We start from the raw sequence: 19445 nt of genomic DNA, 5'->3' as shown, positions 1-19445 counted from the left end.
GTATGATGGAGTCCTTCAAAACCAGAGCTTTTCTGCTCCAATTTTCTTATTACTTTCAGCAATAAATGTAGAAGACTTCAGATAAAGGCTTGAATGCTCCCTGTAAGAGGGATAGATCAAACTGGGAGAGGTGAGGGAAAGGAAAGATAAAGATGGAAGGTAACAATCCCAGCCTCTGTGAGTTGCTGTAGGACATCTGCTCCAAAGCCAGCCTGGCATTTTTGAAATACAAGAATTATCACAGCCAGTCAGGGTTGCAGAGCTTCAGACACTTTAAACAGTGTTTAACATTTTAAGAGGATTTCAAAGATGGAAAAAAAGGTATAATACATAATTTGTTTTTAAAATTATGATGTATCCACTATAAGAATTGGTAACTTTATCTTTCAGCTACCACTGCTTGCCTGTATTTTGAGAAATTTGAAATGCTAGAAAGGCAAGATATTTTAGAAGTAAAAATATAAACAGATGTACTTATTGCGCAGTTTGTGACAAAAGGATTGCCATTACACCCTTGGATAATTCAGAACACTTATGAAAAAACTGTAAATAAAAGCATGAAAAAAACATCCAAATTTACAGTTGAAGAATAGAAAGAAACATTATCCACTTAGCAATCTTGCCTTCTAACTTTAGATTTACAGCAGGTATTTAGCTCCCAGTAAAATTTGGACTGTAGAGACTGATTAAACAAATCTTCTCCATTTGGTCTAAAAGAAATCTGGATTTACACGTGTAACACACACAAATGGCAATTTCCAACACCCACACCCACACACCATGGTTACACCCCAGGGATGAGCACATTCTGGCAGGTGAGTGATGCTGTGGGGGCACCCTGTGCTGTGTGGCAGGGCTGGGGGATGAGGATGGAGCTCTGGGATCAGCTGTCCTGCCCCAGAGCTGACACTGCACATGCAAGGGGTGTGCCCTGGGATGGCAGCACTTCCAGCTGATGGCATTGCAGTCACTACACGCACAAATGACTTGATTGCCTCTCCAGCACTCCACAGATCGTTAAGAACAACCACATTACATTCGTGCCTTTAGTGATTTAACTCTAACTTTACACAAAGCATCTCTCCCGCTGTGACAGAGCAGCTATAACCAGCTGATTATTTCTAAAATATTATATCAACAGTAAGTTCTACATTTGTGTTTCTTGTGGATAGTGTAAGGCTGTTTTGAGTTTGTCTTTTATAATAAATCTTTCTCTTTTATGATAAATCTCTTCATCTTATGTATGAAAAATTTATGAGGGTTCTTCATGGACGATACGAAATATGAACAGACAAAAAGAATTGGAAGTGATCTATCAAATTTTATTTTTGCAGCTATCTTCATAAAGCACACAGGAGACTGCTGTGAAAAATTATGTGAGCTGGGAAGAAAAGGACATTTTCCCACATTTCCATAATAAAAAATTGCATATGATTGAGCAACGCTAATCTTCCATACTAACCCAATAATGACCTCATTGCATAAACGATATCAGTCATGTCTCCAGTTCACAACACTTGTATTAAACACATTTGCATTTAGAAAGTGATTGCTGCTTTGAAAGGGGCAGTGCCAGCCCCAGCTCTGCAGCAGCCCTTGCACAGGAGCAGAGCAGGAGGTTCTGGAGCCACCCAGAGCTCGAGGCTGCCTGACAGTGTGGCACAGGCACAGGGTCAAATCACCAGGAGAAATCAGATTGCCCTCTAGTAACCAACTGCTTCTGCCCAAACACAAATAATTGACAATTAACTGGTATCACAAAATCATGCTCCACCTCCAAGATCTACGTTGACTTTGAGCCATCAAACTATTACAAAAAAAAGGGAGTGCTTAATGAATGTCAATTCCTAATAAAAAGTGTGTTCAGTAAATGAAAACTTGGTAAGCGTGGTAAGTAATCTCAAGGGGCAATGAAAATCTCAGTACCCAAAACCAACAAAAATACATCATGTTTCTTCTCCTTAGGTCCATGCTTGCCCTCTGGCAAAGTTCCCAAAATCAGCAAGAAAACCCCACAAAAACTGGAGTAGGAGAGTTGCCAACTGAATCCCACCCCAATAATCCATCATGGATTATAGGATGTGCCTTCCCACGCCCCAGGACTGTGACTAAGCTGCAACATGGAGAAGATTTGCTGCTACCAACACTTGTGCAGCCTTCTGGTCAGGCAGCTGCAGCCATGAGCACTGCTTGATTAGGAGTCTTGGCCAGTGAAATTTAATGGGGACTCAAGGATGCTACTGTGCATTGCACAAATTATTTAAAGGCTGTTCAAATCCACAGTCAGTTTGTCACCAGGAGAAATATATATATATTCAAATAGACCTCCTTAGCATTTTATACATTAAAAAGAATGATTTTGCACGCATAGATTTTAAGCTCCTGGTTTGGCATTATATTTTATGTCTCCTACTGACAAATTGTGCCAGTATCAGATGAAACAGCTGCTCCCACCCAAAGCAGGCTCATAAATATTTCATCTCCCCCTGGGTTTGCAGAAGGCTGGGTGATGTGACAGCCCCGGGGGAGCAGGGCTGTGCCATGACCCACAGCACACTCCTGCTTTTCCTGTGGCTCTCCTGGGATCAGCATGGGGCACAGGGGCTCCCAACAAGACTTTTTACCCCAGAAAGTGCCCAGTAATTTGCTCTGTCCCAGCCAGGGCATGTCCAGCTCTGATGGCAGCTGCACCAGTGGCTGTGCTGTGTGCTGGGGCAGACTCTGCCCCGAGCTTGCTGCCCTGCAATGCAGTGACTGGCACACAAAATGTGCAGAGAAATAAAGTCCAGGGCTTCCCAGGGGCCAGAGGCAGCTGCTTTATGATGTGCAAAGTCTGGCTTTACTGGGCTTCTCACCCGTATAAATCTTTGTCCCTATGCCCTTGGATACCTGCAGCTCCTCACACACAGCACCCTGAAGGAGAGCAGAAATCTTCCTTAACCCCTTGGTGTGCAAAATTCAGCACTGCCTGCAGCACCAGCCCTGCCTGCTCACCCCACACACACACTGTCACTTTTGTGATTCCTGCCTCAGTCTGGCTGAAGCATTTGAACAATGCCTTGAGACCCTTCCGAGGCACAGGGTGGGGAAAGGAGGGTCAGCAACTCCTGCAGAAGGGGAACAGGACCCTGAGTAGGACATCAGCCCTAAGCCCTGGGATTCTCCCAATCAATGTGAATGGTAATTAGGTTACTGGGTCACAGAATGCAGTTTTCATTAATGGCTCATGTTTAATTTGAACTGCTTTTCCCTACAGGTATGGATTAATGCTTTAAGTATCTCAAGAGAAGCAAAGCATTAGAATGAGGCAATATCTTTTATTAGGCCAAGCAATATACTTAAAAATGCAGGCATTTTTAGGCATGCTAACCTCTTCTCCTGCCTCATTATTTTCCACTGCTTTCAACTGACATTTTTCAGCTTTATTTATTTATATTTATTTTAAGCCAGGGCTATTGATCTCTGGTTTAGGGAGGTTTTAGTGTGCCCTTCCAATTCCTGACTAAGCACTTCAATTATTTCCTGTAAAATAGGCAAGCTTTAATTTATATCTTTTATAAGAGTATAATGATATTAATATAAAATGAAACTTGATTTTACTATTCCCAGTACACTTATATAGCTGTAATCTCACTCTCAACTCTGATCTTTCTTACTAATGGCTCAATAATTAAACTGAGAAGCACAGACAATAAAGAAGTATCTCTGTCCCATTGCTTTACATGGTGATAATAAAACAGGTTTTCCTATATTTTTCAGCTAGATAACTGTCAGAGTTTTGGGATTTTTTTCTTTTTAAAAAAATCATCTCAAGCTATTTTTAGAAGTGCCCCCCTTAAGCTCCCTCTCAATATTCTGACCAGAAAAAGTCTTTCTGCTGATTTAGAAAGCCTTTCATGCAGGTAGAAGGCTGCATTTTGGGCACTGGGCTCTTCAGCAGATCATGCAGTGCACACAAATGTACAAAGTGACCTGGGAAGAAACACAGCTGGGGCTGGTGCCCCTGTGCCCACATGAATGACCCAGGTTATTCACACTGGCCTGGACTGGCCACATGAACACTGCTGGGCTGATAGCAGCAATGCATTTCTTCTGAGTGTGTTTGATAAGGTCTGCAGAACATGGTAACATTTCTCTGATTAGGCTGCAAAGTCCTCCAAATGTACCTCCTGCCTTACTATAGTGAACCCAGTGCCTTATTTCATTATTTACCTCTCTTCTCCTGAGCCAGACCCAGCAGCACCTGCTCCATGTGGCACATGGTGCAAGTTTAGCCCCAGTCTGCCACTGAGGCACTCGTGTCATGTTACAGAGGTGTAACTTCAGTAATCCAGGATTAAAAACTACTATCCAGAGGTGCTAATTCTCCCACTCAGTGTCAAAGGTTGCATTATATCATTACTATATGTGTTTATCTGTTACTCAAAAAAAATTATTCCCTAGGTCCATTTTAATCCTCCTCTATTCCCATGTATCTTATTAGCTACTATGAACACCTCTTTGCCCCAGGAGTGAGGAAAATGCATGGGTGAAATGAGCAGTCCTGTACACCTGAGAAAGCATCATAAAACATATCCATCTCCAACAACTCATTTTTAAACCAGCTTTGCATATCATGCCTTTGTCTCTGAAGAACAGATTAATGAGAATTAATGAGAATTAAGAACATGGCACTTTTATGGGCACCCCAAGTCCAAAAATAATTTAACATATGAAAATTAAAATAACTTTTACCTTTAAGAAACACTTGCAAAAATGCAATTCTCTAGAAAATGCAAAAACTTATCAAGGCAGCCTTACTAAAATAAATTCCTGTAACAACTCCCTTGATAGGGAAGCCCTTCTAGTGCAGTGCTCTGCCTTTGCTGCTTTAGACACCACAAGAAACACCTTCTTCTCCTGATCCTTTTCTTATTAAAGCACAGGAGAGGACAGCAACCTGAGAGGCTGTGGCATGCCCAAGGACATCCTGCTGAGGTCACTTATGAAGCCCAGTGCCAAGTAGCCAATGCCTCAGGAGTCAAGTATGTGTGAGATAAGCAGAGCTTTTTACCACATGAACAATCATCTCAGCTGCTTGATAAGCACTTGTCAAGACCACCACTCCAGTGACAGAGGAGTATTTTCAGGTGCTGCTTATTCAGAACAAGAGGCTGCTCTAGCCTTTACAAGCCTGTTAATGTACCCAGTCCCTAGTCCAGGGAAGTCTTTCATTAATACCAAACTCAGGGTGAGGTGCTAATGCAGAGGCAGTTTTGTCAGCAAGCCTGACATCAGGATACTCATCCCCTGCAGCAGCACTCACTGCCACCCACAGGCAGTGGTAACTCCAGGGATGGTAATTCTGGTATTTCCAGGGATGGTAATTCTGGAATTCCAGAGGTGGTAATTCTGGAATTCCAGAGGTGGCAATTATACCAGAAAAAATACCATCCAGGGATGGTAATTCTGGTAATTCTGGCAATTCCAGGGATGGTAATTCTGGCAATTCCAGAGATGAGCGACCTGCAGTGCTGAGCAGGACCTGCAGTACACACAGGCTGGAGATGTGCCAGGCTGCATTTCCAAGCAGCAAACAGCCTTTGCAGCCCTGCAGTGAGCCCTGTTACCTTTGTCAGCTGCTGCTCAGAGGGGAAGCCCAGCCCGAACACGGTGTTGGCTCTGCTGTCTGCCCACTGCCCAAACTTCTGTGATGTTTTGGTGAAGGTCATGTTGGGGGTGATGGTGCTGTTTATGATCACCTGGTCACAGACAGAGCAAAAAAAAAAAAAAGAATTAAAACGTGCAAGTCACATCGGAAATGCATATCCTAGCAACGGTATCATGCAAAGCAATTAGCAGTCTAAATTGGGAAATTGCTGTGTTCAGAAATTTTTTTTTCCAAAATAAAACAGTTGTTTCCTTGTCTTAATTCTTGCAGGAGTTCTGATGCTTTGTCTTGTTTTTCAAAGTACCATTACAGCCCTGCAGTTAAACGTGGCTGCAGGAACGTCACTGAACTCAAAGCAGGGTCAGGAGGCACAACACTACCCTGGCAGAAATGCAGGTGCAAGATCCTTTTAAAAATCCTTTTTATTTGCATCAGGAAGCCACACAGCCACTGCCCCAAGAGTTGTCTGCTTGAGGCCTCCAAGCAGGGCACCCCCCAGTAACACCTGAACTCACACCTTCAGGGCAGAGAGATATTTCTGCATTTTTCCATCTGTCCTCAGGCCTCCACAAGCAGGATGACATATCAGAAGTTTCAAACCAGAGACATATCAGAAGTTTCAAACAAAGCCAGACAATAAAAAGCAAGACAAGGAGAAGCTGATAGCTTAACAGGGAATTTAACTTGGGAGGGTGGTGAAGCACATCACCAGCAATGCATATGCAGTATCAAATGTGGGCCTTGGAACAAATATTTTGCCTCTTTACACTAACTAATATCTGCTTCATCACCAGCAGCCCTGAAAGCAACAGTGGTTCTTGTAATTAAAGAAACAGCCAACAAGAGGAAGGCTGGTGGATGAAGCCTCTGAGGAACTTAGTGGAGCAAATATAAAATGTAATCTTGCTAAGAGGAATGAGGTATATGTCAGTTCATTATCAAAAATCTTAACTTTCCTTTCAAGATACATCATTATATCAGTCTGGCGACTTCTTCCCCTGGAAATTAATTCATGTACAATGTTCTTTCTGCTAGCAGAACAAGAGCTTTCTTTAGTAATGCCTACCATCATTTCCAAAATGCAAATTATGCAGTAATTAAGCCCAATCTGTGGGACAGTTTAATTAACATGATCAGGAAGTATCCTGGCAACATCATTTACTTGTATTCCAAGCAGTTTTTTCCTAAGCTATCATTTACATTTAGCAAAAAGTGTGAATTTTTTTTTTTTAATAAATTTACCAGAGGAAGATCCTTGCTTCCATTCCCTCCCTGACTTTGGACCACTGTGCTGACACTTTCATTTGCTTTCTTAAAAATTGCTCAACTTATTTCCTTCCTTTTTCATCATCACTTTCAAACAAACCTATGATTTTCTGCCATTCCCCACCACTGGAAGTTTCCCCAGAAGGATCAAGACAGAGGAGAGCCATGTGAGTGGTACCCCTGAAAATGTCCTTTGCAGGGGAAAAAAACAGAGCACAGGCAGAGGTAGGAGCAAAGCTGCCCAGGTGTGCTCTCCTCCAGCTAAGTTGTGCCATAGGAACAGCCAACAAAAAATCTAAATGTCATTTCAGTAATGTAAATTAAAAAAAAATCAGAGATTTATGTAGGGGTTTGACAGTGCAAAGGGACTGTGATAATACAAGGATTGCATGGTACAAAGAAGAGGAGGAAAAGCTACCACCAACCCCAAAATTCAGGGTACTTTCCAGAAACTTTAAAGAAAGTGCTATATGTATATTTCTGCTTAAAAAAAAAATCTTACATCAGACAGATGAACCACTTGCAAATGTCTAGCTTCTCAAGTACAGAATTTATTTTAAAAACTAAAAACTTCCCAGAAATTTCAAGTCATAGAAAGTATTATTTCAGTCCTGCTGTACCTATCAACTTAGACATCTGGGGAAAAAATAATAAAGTGACCAGTTTGACTGAAAGGCAAAAGTTTCACTCACTGACAGCTGACCCTGAGTAGAATAAAATTCCTCCATGCCTCCTACAATAATCATTGAGAAAATACAAACATATTAAAAAACACACTAAAGTTACCTTTACAACACAGTTCAGTATTATGAGACATGATAAAAGCAATGATGAAGGCTGCAAACTTTAAACCAAGGAACACCTTTGAGCAATGAAATGCACTACATTAGCTGAGCACCTTAGAAGTTAATTTTTTTCTATGGCAAGTGGAGAATCCAAGGAAAGCTTGTGGTGAGCACACACCTCCAAGAAATTGACAGTTCATCTGTTAAATTTATAATAAGCTGCTGTTAGTGAAACTGCCTGGAAGCTGTCTCTCCCTTTCCCCTTAAATCCTCCTCTGCCAGTCAGACACTCCAGAAATGCTGCATTCCTACAGAGAAGTGAAAACCTAAGCAGAAGCTTAGGAGATTAAATCAGAGCTCATGTTTCTGTGAGTTCAGAGGAGATGGAGGCTGTGGGTACATGGGGCTTCTTCACCTGCTCCTCCTGCCCATCCTCACCCCATCTGTACACTCACTATCCCAGTGAGTACTGCAGAGCAGTGACACTCCACTGCCAAGGGAACAATCACGTTGGCTGTGTTCAGGAGAAAGAAAGGGTGCTGTGATTCAAAGAACAATGAACACTGAGGCTTGCAGGTGCTCCTGCCAGGTAACCCAGCTTGTCCCCATGGCAGGGTCACCCTTGGATATGTGGGACCAGAAGGAGAGTGCTCCCCACTACTCCTTCATCCTCTGGACACATGGTCTCAGCTGGGGCAGGGGGAAGCATTTGTGACCACCACAATGGGAAAGGTCAGATAAACTGGGAAATTTTTCTTTTTCTTTTTTTTCTTAAAGTATGAGCCGGAATTTTCAAATTTCAAAAGGAGAGAAGTAAAAGGACACTATTTTGCTGCAGGCAGGATGAGCCACCAGTCTCTTTTCCATCCCTACCTGCAATCCAGCATGATAATTCTATAAGAAAAGGCCACTCATCAATTCAAATGAGCCCTTATGGAATACTTTGCATTTGGTCCTCATTTGTATAATACACACACAATGAAATTCAAGCTGCACCATAAAATGGAATAAACTTGTGGACTTTCATCCAGGATAATGGATTCAGAAGACAAACTACTCTCTAATCAGATGCAATCAATCCCTGAAGTGGTTAAAGAGTTCTCCCTAAAGACAAAGGCAAAGAGAAGTATAATATAATAAGCACCTTACAGAATAATAAACCCATTCATCATACTCACTTGTCTACATGTGGTTAAAATAAAATCTGCCTTTGCACTCACCTACATGCAAATGTATCAGATGGCAAACATTCCTGATACACCTGCATGAGCCAAGCAAAATCTCATACTAATTTCACTTCCTTTGGGAGAAAATCAAACCTGAGATGTAAATTTTAATCTGAAGATGACACAGAAATATGTTCACAGCACAAGGCAGTGCTACCTCACCCAGAAATGACTCCAGACATTTAGGAACACACTGGGTGCATTCATCAGATAAAAGTGAATGCAAATAGGCTGGTGTAGAGCAGAACATTCATGGGCTGAAACACACCCATCCTGCTGCCTTCCCACGGAGAGAAAGTGCCAAATAAATCAAGAAGGAAGAGGTCACAAGATGACCTGAGTGCGTAGAAGGAGACAAACACGCTGGCAGCTCCTGCTGCTCATGATGCACGAGCAGAGCCCACAAATGCAGCTGCTGCTTCTTTAGGGGACACTTGCAGTATCTGAAGGGCTCCACTCCTGCCCACCCTGCACCACAACAGTGCAGTGAGGGGAAAAGCCCATGTGGCTCCTGGAAATGCAGTCCCCAGGCTGCTGCCCCGTGCACACACGGTGAGCAGGAATGCTGGCAGCTGCAGCGCAGAGGGGCACACACGGGCCCTGCCAGCCTGGCTCCAGTGCCCTCCCTGATCCATCCAACCCTGCCAGCCTGGCTCCAGGGCCCTCCCTGATCCATCAGCCCTGCCAGCCTGGCTCCAGTGCCCTCCCTGATCCACCAGCCCTGCCAGCCTGGCTCCAGTGCCCTCCCTGATCCATCAGCCCTGCCAGCCTGGCTCCAGTGCCCTCCCTGATCCACCAGCCCTGCCAGCCTGGCTCCAGTGCCCTCCCATATCCATCAGCCCTGCCAGCCTGGCTCCAGTGCCCTCCCTGATCCATCCAGCCCTGCCAGCCTGGCTCCAGTGCCCTCCCTGATCCATCCAGCTCCACCAGCCTGGCTCCAGGGCCCTCCCTGATCCACCAGCCCTGCCAGCCTGGCTCCAGGGCCCTCCCTGATCCACCAGCCCTGCCAGCCTGGCTCCAGTGCCCTCCCTGATCCATCCAGCTCCAGCAGCCTGGCTCCAGGGCCCTCCCTGATCCATCCAACCCTGCCAGCCTGGCTCCAGTGCTCTCCCTGATCCATCCAGCTCCACCAGCCTGGCTCCAGTGCTCTCCCTGATCCATCAGCCCTGCCAGCCTGGCTCCAGGGCCCTCCCTGATCCACCAGCCCTGCCAGCCTGGCTCCAGGGCCCTCCCTGATCCATCAGCCCTGCCAGGGTCACAGCAAGGAACAGCTGAGAGAGAGCTCAGCTCCAAGGGAAGGAGAGCAGCGAGGGCAGAGAGCATCTGGCACAGCCCCCAGGAGGAAGAGGATGGATGGATGGATGGATGGATGGATGGATGGATGGATGGATGGATGGATGGATGGATGGATGGATGGATGGATGGATGGATGGATGGATGGATGGATGGATACACTGGCAGGATCTGCCAGGACACACACCCATGGCCATGCCAGCCAGCCCTGCCACCAGCTTGTCTACTCAGAAAAAGACTGAAATAACAGCTGTGAAATAGGTAATAAATGTATTGGCCAATGTATTTTCAAACTGTGTTAAATTAAATCAGAAAAGGACACCTCATTCTGGGACAACAATGCCAGATTAGGAATTATTCTGGAATTTCCCCTTTAAATTCACATCACCTGTTACTCTGAAATAACCACACCTCCAGAAAAGCCCCAAGGCTCCAAGCCATAAGATCTACTCCTGAAGACTATACTAAAATCTCCCCACTTCATTTTCACACCTCTGAAAATGTGCTTCCAGTTTGCAGCCCTTGTGAAATTTAATTTCCTCAACCCACCAGGCTGCTAATCTTCAGTAAAGATGTATCCCAGTCTAAAAACAGAATTGCAGAAGGAAAGAAGCTGCTAATCCTCTGGCCATAGCTATCACAGGCTCAGCAGGTTCTTCCAGCTCATCAAGTCAACATGAATCAGAGGGGCTTGTGACACAGGCTGTGAAGATGAGGAGTCAGAGGTGGATTTGCAGACAAATTCTTCCTTTATCCCTAATATTCAGCAATATTTCTGTGGAATTAGCCCACCTACATGTCCATGATCTGTATTATCCTTTACACTATCTACCACATTTCCTACCTGTGCCTCTAGACAGAATGTAACAGCTTTTCACCAGGATGTCACTGGTGATAAACCACTCATTTCTAGTCCTAGAAAGCCCATGTGGACATACACACACACAAGCACTGTTAATCAAGACAGTGGTAATAAAGGGAAAAAGAGATTCCCTTGCTGAGCCCACCAAGCTGAGTAAAGCCAGGGAAGCACAACGACACACAAAACCAAAACCAGTAATGTTTTTTGTTCTAGCTTTGCTTTATCTGCTGCAGCTGACACCTACCTGGCACTTTTCCTGCACAGGCTGAGGGTATGAAAAACTAGCTTGGGAGCCCTGTAAGTGCACATTAAGAAGAGCACAGAGTTTCACTTTGCTCTTCCTCCTGCCCCACTGCCCCTGGTGCTCAAGAGGGAACTGAGCCCAAGCACAGCTGGCAGAGCCCCTGCCAGGCTCCTGCTCTGGGTACCCTCCCTTCACCCCTAAGTGCAGCGAGCACTGCTGCTGCTTTTCAGGAATGCCTGTTCTACACAGCTAACCAGGACAGCAGCTGTTTCACCCATCACTGGGCTCCAAAACCTTCCAGTGCCACACCAGGTGCTCCTGCTGGAGGTGGGAGTGGAGAGGAACTGCAGAGGTTCCTGCCAAGAGGGAGACACCAGGACATCCTGCAAGACACACAGGACTGGGCATTTCCCTCCCATCCTGAGCTCCCTCTGCAGAAAAGAGACTCCTTCTATGGGTAAAGCCTCTCTGCTTGTTTTATGGGGAAAAGGGCCATTTCCACAGTTGCGCAGTGCTTTTTTCTCTTAAATTGCCTTGCATCCCCAGGATAATTCCATTAATTATGAGGTTCATTTTTAACCCCAAAACCCAACAAATCAAAAATTTCTCATACAATTTTTGTCCTTCTTCATAAATAGAGATGTAAAAATAGCCCCCCACCCAATAAAAAGACTAATAACTGTTTTTCCTCTGATGAAATACCTCTGTTGCAAAGCCCTCACTAAGAACCTGTCTAAATGCAACACAAGTGGGTTCATGATTGTGTGGATTCTATTAAGTAAATCTCCTGCTACACCTACTCCACTGCTCTCTTTTTCTTCCCAAGGTAATTAACATCTCTGCAGAGTTGGCTTCCCACCTCCTCCATCCAGTCTAAATCTCTAAAATCTCCTATTTTTGCTTTGACATCTGACTAGAATTTTTTTTCCTTTCAGGCACAGCACACACATCCACCCACCCACAGGATTCAAAGCACCAGCAGCTGTTTCATGAAGAAAATCTACAGCAAGGGTTTTGAAACCCTCTGGAACAAATTGCTACATAGGAATTTCATGCAACAATTTACAAAATATATAAAGCAAGATGCTGGTGTATTATTTTCATATGAGAAATAAGATTCCTAACTTATCACAAAAAGGGAGAAGGATACAGTGGAGATTCTGGGTTTTTTTCCTAGTGACTAATATTGGGGTGAGGGAGAAGGCTGCTTTGACTACAATTATAAAAAAATTATAAAACTTCCCATAGACATATCATGTTTACATTTTGGAAGATTTAATATAAGCATATCATCTTTGTGTGCAGTATAACCCCATCCCTAAGTTAATTATTTAAGCACTGATCATTTTCTGCATTCTTCAAGTTTATGCCAACAGCCTCACTGAAGCCTGAAGGTCCCTCCTGAAAGGCAGAAATGGCACAACCACACAGCATCATTAAACACTCCTCTGCTCTTTAGCAACCTACACACCCTGGGAATGGTCAGCGATAGGAGAGCTTCAAAATCTGGAAAAAGTGTCCCTTGGCATGAGCAATGGCCATGATGGACAGGTACATTATTTTAGGAGGTAACAGGATGCCCAGGTTTCTGCACACAGACATCCCATGGTTTCAGAGACCTGTCTGGCACGTTCAGACAGCTCCACATCAGCCCTGAGTCTGGTGATCACAAACCACTCTGAGTGGGCCAGCCACTGAAACACTTGGTTGGCACAGCTTTTCTGACTCATTTTACAGAGGGGTTTTAAAAAGGAAAAATCTACCAGAACAAAGTTTCCCTACTTACTGGTAAGTGGTGCAGCAAGAGATCCTTAGCAGGGATTTGTACCTTTTCTTTTTAGTGAGTAACAAATTTCATTTCTGCAAAGGTCTTTGCAATCTTGTGGATTCAGCTGTGTGGGGTCTTTCCAGAGCCAGTGACACACACACAACACACATAACAAGCAGAAAAATGAGCCAGACAGGAACAAACAGTGGCAGATGTGCCTCTGCTCTTCTGTCAAGGATACAGCTGTTGACAGCACTCTGGTATGTTTTCTCCTAAGCTTACTAACCAGCTTCTGAAGGATTTACTTCCAGAAATAATCCAGGAAATGAACTGAGAATTTTTCACATTTCAAAGTTAATAACTTGGAAAGAGATTAATATAGAAATGTTTAAGTGGTATGAGATCTACAGCTCCAGACTTCAATTTTTTTTTCTAAACCAGAGCACAACCTCAGGAGATGGTCATGGTTTCTGGTTGATTCAATCTCAAGTGACCCACCAAATTTCCTGGCATTTTCTTTGCCCCCTTTGTCAGCTCACTTTTTCATCTGGAGTTCCAGGTCTTTTTTTGTACAAACATCTTTAACTTTTTCTTCTATTCTTGGCTCATCTCCACCAGCATTACTAGTTCTGAAATTTCTATTGCAGATAAGCCCTAACCATTTTTTCTCATCCTCTGAAGACCTGTTCATACAACTGCACCCAATAAAACCAGTTCCAGCTATCTAAACCTGCCTTAGCAACTGTTGGACAATTCTCCTGCAGACACAACTCCAGGCAATGTCCTTTCCTCCCAGTTTTTAAATCCTGCACCTCCCCTCAGCCTGAATTTCTGAATACTTGATAACACCTTAAGCAAACAAAAGATGATGCAAGTGAGTAGTCTCATCCTTGGCTGACAGCTCTGCTTCTCCTTTCTGCTCTATTTCTCCCTCACCAAGTTCCAAAGAAAACGTTCTCGATTTTGAATGTTGAGAGAGAAACCAAAACTCAAGCAGCTTTAATCAAGCCAAGTACACCCCTAGCACCCACACTACAAATATTTTCAGTCCATCAGAGACTGTTTTCCTTACTTTCATTCACTCTTACTTCAAAAATGTCTTTGAGAGGAGTATGAAGTCCTGGTGTGTGGAGCAGAAGGATCCAGCACAGACCTCAGTGTGCTCACCCTAGATGCTGATCCTTGTTAAAATGTCCATTTCCTTTCCTACTTCAGTCTGTCCTACTCCAGCTCCCCCTAACCCCAACATTCCCATTTGTCTTTGATACTCCACAGGTCCCTCTGGAGCCGAGGCTTGGGGCACACCCCAGAGCTCCTCCTGTCCTGTCCCCTGTCCCCTGGCTGCTGCTGCTGCTGCCCCAGAGAAGCAATCCCTGCCCAGCAGGCACCAGCATCACCCACTGAGGGCAATTTCTCCTAAATTGAGAGTTCTCTCTGAATCATCCCAACTGAGGCTAAAAAAAAAAATCTGGAAGTTGCATCACCACAACTCTAACACTTGTAAATGAAATCAGAAAATATCTATTAAAAAAATTATTTACTGCGAGTTGTTTCACTGTCTGAGTGAAGGACAGTTCCAGTGTAGGTTATGCTGCTGGGCTTTGCCTCAGGCCAGGCCAGATGTTCTGCTCTCAGTGTGATCACTGTACAAAACAAAGGAGAACCCCTCTACAAAAGGAGCAGCTGCATCTCAGAGAGCAACTCAATCCAGTTTCAGAACAACACGACCAAAAGGCACCACAAAAAGCAGCCTGAGATTCCTCAAGCACCTCTCACAAAGTCTTTTGTTTAGCACTACTGGCATCAGAACATTCTCCAGCAGATGAGCATCATTCTCCAGCAAGGCCTGGGAAATCTGAGCCAGGAAAAGCACAAAACACACCTGGTGAGACTGATGAAATGACAGCAAATTACTGCAAAGGCTTTAGTTTGGATTAACAGTATATACACACTGATACTATTGTAGCTGTTCTGTCTCAACAGAATTTGTCTATCCTATTCTTATATATTTTATTACCTATTTGGAGTGGTCCCGTGCAGAGCCAAGAGTTGAAACTGATGAGCCTTGTGGGTCCTTTCTAACACAGACTATTTTATGATTCTCTGATTACATAATGTATATAGGAAATCACAAACCCACAACTAATGTTTTTATTTAGTAGTCATCTCAGTAGCATAAAAGCAATGAGATGTTTATTGTAACATGCACACAAACTGTGCACATTGGAAGACAGGACTATGCACTAAAATTGTATTTTGTAACATATTTTGAGTATAATTTTTATATAGGGCATTAATTAGTTCCATCTGCTGACCCTGGTATCATCTACAGTGCTTAAATTCATGTTGAAATTAACCCAAATAGTTCATGAAATAACACACTATGATGAAGAGGGGATAAAGGCCACCAAATATGCTTAAATTTCTGTATTACAGTAATCAGCCAGACCAGTACTGGAAATCTTCTTTTACAACATATGGACGAGAAGGCACAAATACTGGATCAGTGAAACCAGACCTTCAGAGGTGAAAACCTGGACTCCTTTGCACTGGTTTGCCCTAAAGCAGTGCCACCCCCAAGCAGTGTCACATGCTGCCTTTTGAGGAAAGCTCCTTTCCATGCTGGCTCTCAGTGTCAGACCTTACAGTAATACTGAGCTCATACTCCTCCCCCCACCCAGTCCATGTTTTATGGCTGGCACACTTTCTGGGACCACCAGAAAAGATTTCCCACCCAGCCTGGAAGAAACTGAAGGGCAAAAACAGCATGGCAGAAGAAATTTTAATCTCTTGGTGGGAAAAAAAAAAAAGCTTTGAGAAGATGGAATAAAAAATATTTTAGTCTAATAAGATTTTACGAGCAGGGACTCTCTGGAAATCATAGTCCTGCCAGTGCTGCAGTCAGCAAAATAATTTTCAGGGTGAGGAGTGGGACCTCTTGGCATTTGAGCAGGCAAAGGGCAGCTGGCTGGGACTCCAGCAGCACCACACTCCTCCAGGGTACAGCACACAGCACTCCTGACAAGCAAGGGCCAGAAATAAAACTAGGGCAGGCAAAACTAGAAATCAAAGAATCTCCCTCTCTTTGACAAAACACACACAAATACCCTCACCCACACCTTTCATAGCATTTCAGGATTTATCTATAGACATTAAAAGAAAAGCCAACACACCACTTTGTAAGGTCACTTTTAATTTACTTTTACATCCCTTTATCTTTGGCTACCCAAGGCTGTAAAACATCCTCTGTAGTTCCACTACAAAACTATTAAACCTGAAAAATTAGGTAGTTAAAAAACTTAGGTATTTAAGAAAAAGTAGGCATTAAAAAAACCAAAGCAGCCTATATGAGTGCACTTAATTCCTTGGGTGCAGGCTCTGGTGAACACACACTGACACTCTGAATGCCAAGTGAGAAGGCAATATTTTGATTGTTGCTGCCACACATTCTCACAAATCATACCCAGGAGGTCCCAGAGGCAGAGTTAAATGCTGCCACACCAACGCAGACCCCTGGAGAGGTACACACTGCCAGAAGCCATTTATAATTCAGTGCCAAAAATTTTGTAATATATAAATTACTTGGTAGGTTTTTTCCCTGTGAAAGAGTTGCTATTGATTTAATGGCTGAATTTACGTCAATGGAAGAAAAAAAAAAGAATGAAAATATCTAGTCAGACAAAGGAATTTCATCTGTGGTACCATACCCTGTAATTGTTTTCCTCTGAAAGAAAAGATTCTGAAATCTAAGAGTCACCTTTTGGCAAAATACTCTAGGATATTTTTAACAACTATGCCTTAAAATAATTCCTTTTCCATGGGCAAAGAAAAAGATCTGTTTTGAGCCTCTGAACACATCACTGGAAGAACTCAATTTCCTCTTTGTGTGCTGAGGACACCTGCCTCCAGTCGTGACAAGAAAAGTGTGGTTATAAAGAGGTGGGCAGCTTTTACATTAGGCAGCAATTAGTTCCTGGGACAGGAACTGAGAAAGCCAGGAATACATCAAATATTAGCAGATTTACCTCCCTAAATATCTGCTGCCACAGGCTGCTGGGGCTGTGTCCCTGCCAGCTGCATTGTCCCCCATAAATCACCCTGTCCCCTGCACTGATGCCACTCCATCCAGCAGCTTCATCATGTCACATAATGCACGGTATTCACTTCGGGGAACACTCTGTGAATACTGATTGGCAACATTTGGCCCATATTCTTATTCTTACTAATTGCAATTTACTTCAGAAACAGACCCACTGATTTTGCTTTCCCAGCACAGCAATTTTTCTGGTTCTCCCTTCAATACTTTCACACACTTATGCCCAACTTAGCTGCTGATCTCCAATATTCGAGGTAATTATCAGGTAATAAACTCTTAAATGAACTAGTAACTGGGAAGGAGTGTCAGCTGACTGGTTTTTCCTCTGAAACACAGTCTTTGCTTCTTCATCATGTATTTTCCACAACCACCCTTGCAATGTAGTAGTTTTTTAAAGCCTGATTTTAATTTTTTTCTAGTCATCTGTTTAATCATCTCTCAGAGACAACTGGGGACTGGCATCTGTGATGACTCTTGCTGCATCACTTTGCTGCTGCCAGCTCAGTATGTCTCGCTATGCACTTTATTGCTGGCTATTAATTTTTAAGCTAGCTTTATGCTCCTTATTAACAGCTCATTTCTCAAAAGAGAAAAATGATGTTGTTGCAATCCCAAGTTTTATAGAAATACAACATGAACATCTGAGAAGAGGGCAGAGGCTTGTTTCTGAGGGATTATATTTCCATCTCAAATTCCTTTCCCTCTTCTCTATGCTACGAGGGTAACACGTAATTTCACTTTATAAAAAATAAATAAACCCACCAACCAGGGTACTGTCATGCATTATTCCTGAGGATGACAGAGGTTATTGGTCTGCATAATTTTCATGCCATCAAACTTCCTTTTTGCCTCCAAAAGGCGAGCCAATGTAGGCCACTTTTAATGAGGAGCCCTGTGTGTGCCTTTCCCCACACTGCACAGCAATTGGGCACTTCAAACTTCATGTTGTCCCTGCATCATCACCATATTTTGTCTTCTTTCAACAGGACTGACTTTTGTCCACAACGCTGGGCACTTTCATATGGTGAAGTCTCTTGGCTGCCTCATTAACTCTGAATCAGTGTGTGCCCTTGCATTTTACTGTATCATTTCCTCCAGCATTCATTTTGCTGCAGTTAGCCTCTAGCTAGAAACTTCTAAAAACAAGATGAAATTACTTGCTTAACAACATACAAGTCAATTATAAGGCCATTAAAAGATACACTAATCTATTCCCTTGTTTGGTCATGGCATCTTGGTTAAGATCATGCAGTGTATTCTCATATGGTATCTGTGAAATCTTCTGCTATAAATTGTAAGCTCCTGTCCACAGCACCTGTTCTTCTGTGAAAGACACAGGAATTAGAAGAGCTGCTGTCTTTAGCTTTGCAAACACAAGGAATTAAAGTGGTACAAGCTGTGTGGAATCTAGGGTTTCCTCTCTGCAGTGCTTCATTCCCCAGATATTTTAATGGGTTTGTTATTGGGATGGGAGAATTTGAAAGAAACCCAGCACCTGCAGGCATATACTCTCTCCTGGCTGGCCTGGACTCCAAGGAAGAGTTAAACTCCCTAGACTCCACTCTGCTTCCTATCTTTACCCTATTCTCTTTCTATTCCATTTTTCTCACCACCCCCATGTGCAGCATCCAGACTCTCCTCTCCCTCTCCAGGGGCTAAGGCAGAGGCAGTGAGTGCTGCACTGAGCTGGGCAGCTCCTCTGCCAGCCAGGCTCACAAACTGAGTTACCAATAAATATTGGGACTTTAAACACCTTTAAACACATGGGCTCAGCAGTTCCCTTAATCCCTATAGTATTTATTAAATTAAAACTATACTAAAAGAATAGAAGAAAGGATTTCATCAGAAGGCCAGCTAAGAACAGAAAAGGAATGATAACAAAGGCTTGTGACTGACTGAGACAGTCCAGACAACTGGACTGTGATTGGCCATTAATGAGAAACAACCACATGAGACCAATCACAGATGCACCTGTTGCATTCCACAGCAGCAGATAACCATTGTTCACATTTTGTTCCTGAGGCCTCTCAGCTTCTCAGGAGGAAAAAATCGTAAGGAAAGGATTTTTCAGAAAATATCATGGCTACAAATCCCCACCTTAAACCCACTGCTAAATCCTTCTGCTCCCCTCTGCCCTGTACCCCGGGGGTGTGGGGACAAGGGACAAGGAGGAGATGGGGACAGGCTGTGCCTGCTGGGAGAAGAGAGGATGGGACTGAAGGACAGGGCACTGCACAGGGTCTGGACCTTTGGGG

At 43.6% G+C, this 19445-nt stretch overlaps 1 protein-coding gene across 3 annotated transcripts in view; it reads right to left on the bottom strand.

Moving 5' to 3' along the window:
- HOMER2 (homer scaffold protein 2) overlaps nt 1-19445 on the bottom strand; it is a 60440-nt gene that overhangs the window by 15911 nt on the left and 25084 nt on the right. For all 3 annotated transcript variants that reach the window (XM_077185314.1, XM_054642361.2, XM_077185315.1), the window contains exon 3: nt 5610-5741. In XM_077185314.1, coding sequence (XP_077041429.1) covers nt 5610-5741 — 132 coding nt within the window. The remainder of the gene's footprint in view (nt 1-5609; nt 5742-19445) is intronic.

Source organism: Agelaius phoeniceus, chromosome 13, assembly GCF_051311805.1.
Source record: "Agelaius phoeniceus isolate bAgePho1 chromosome 13, bAgePho1.hap1, whole genome shotgun sequence".
Lineage (NCBI taxonomy): Eukaryota > Metazoa > Chordata > Aves > Passeriformes > Icteridae > Agelaius > Agelaius phoeniceus.
This window is presented reverse-complemented; position numbering and strand designations above follow the sequence as displayed.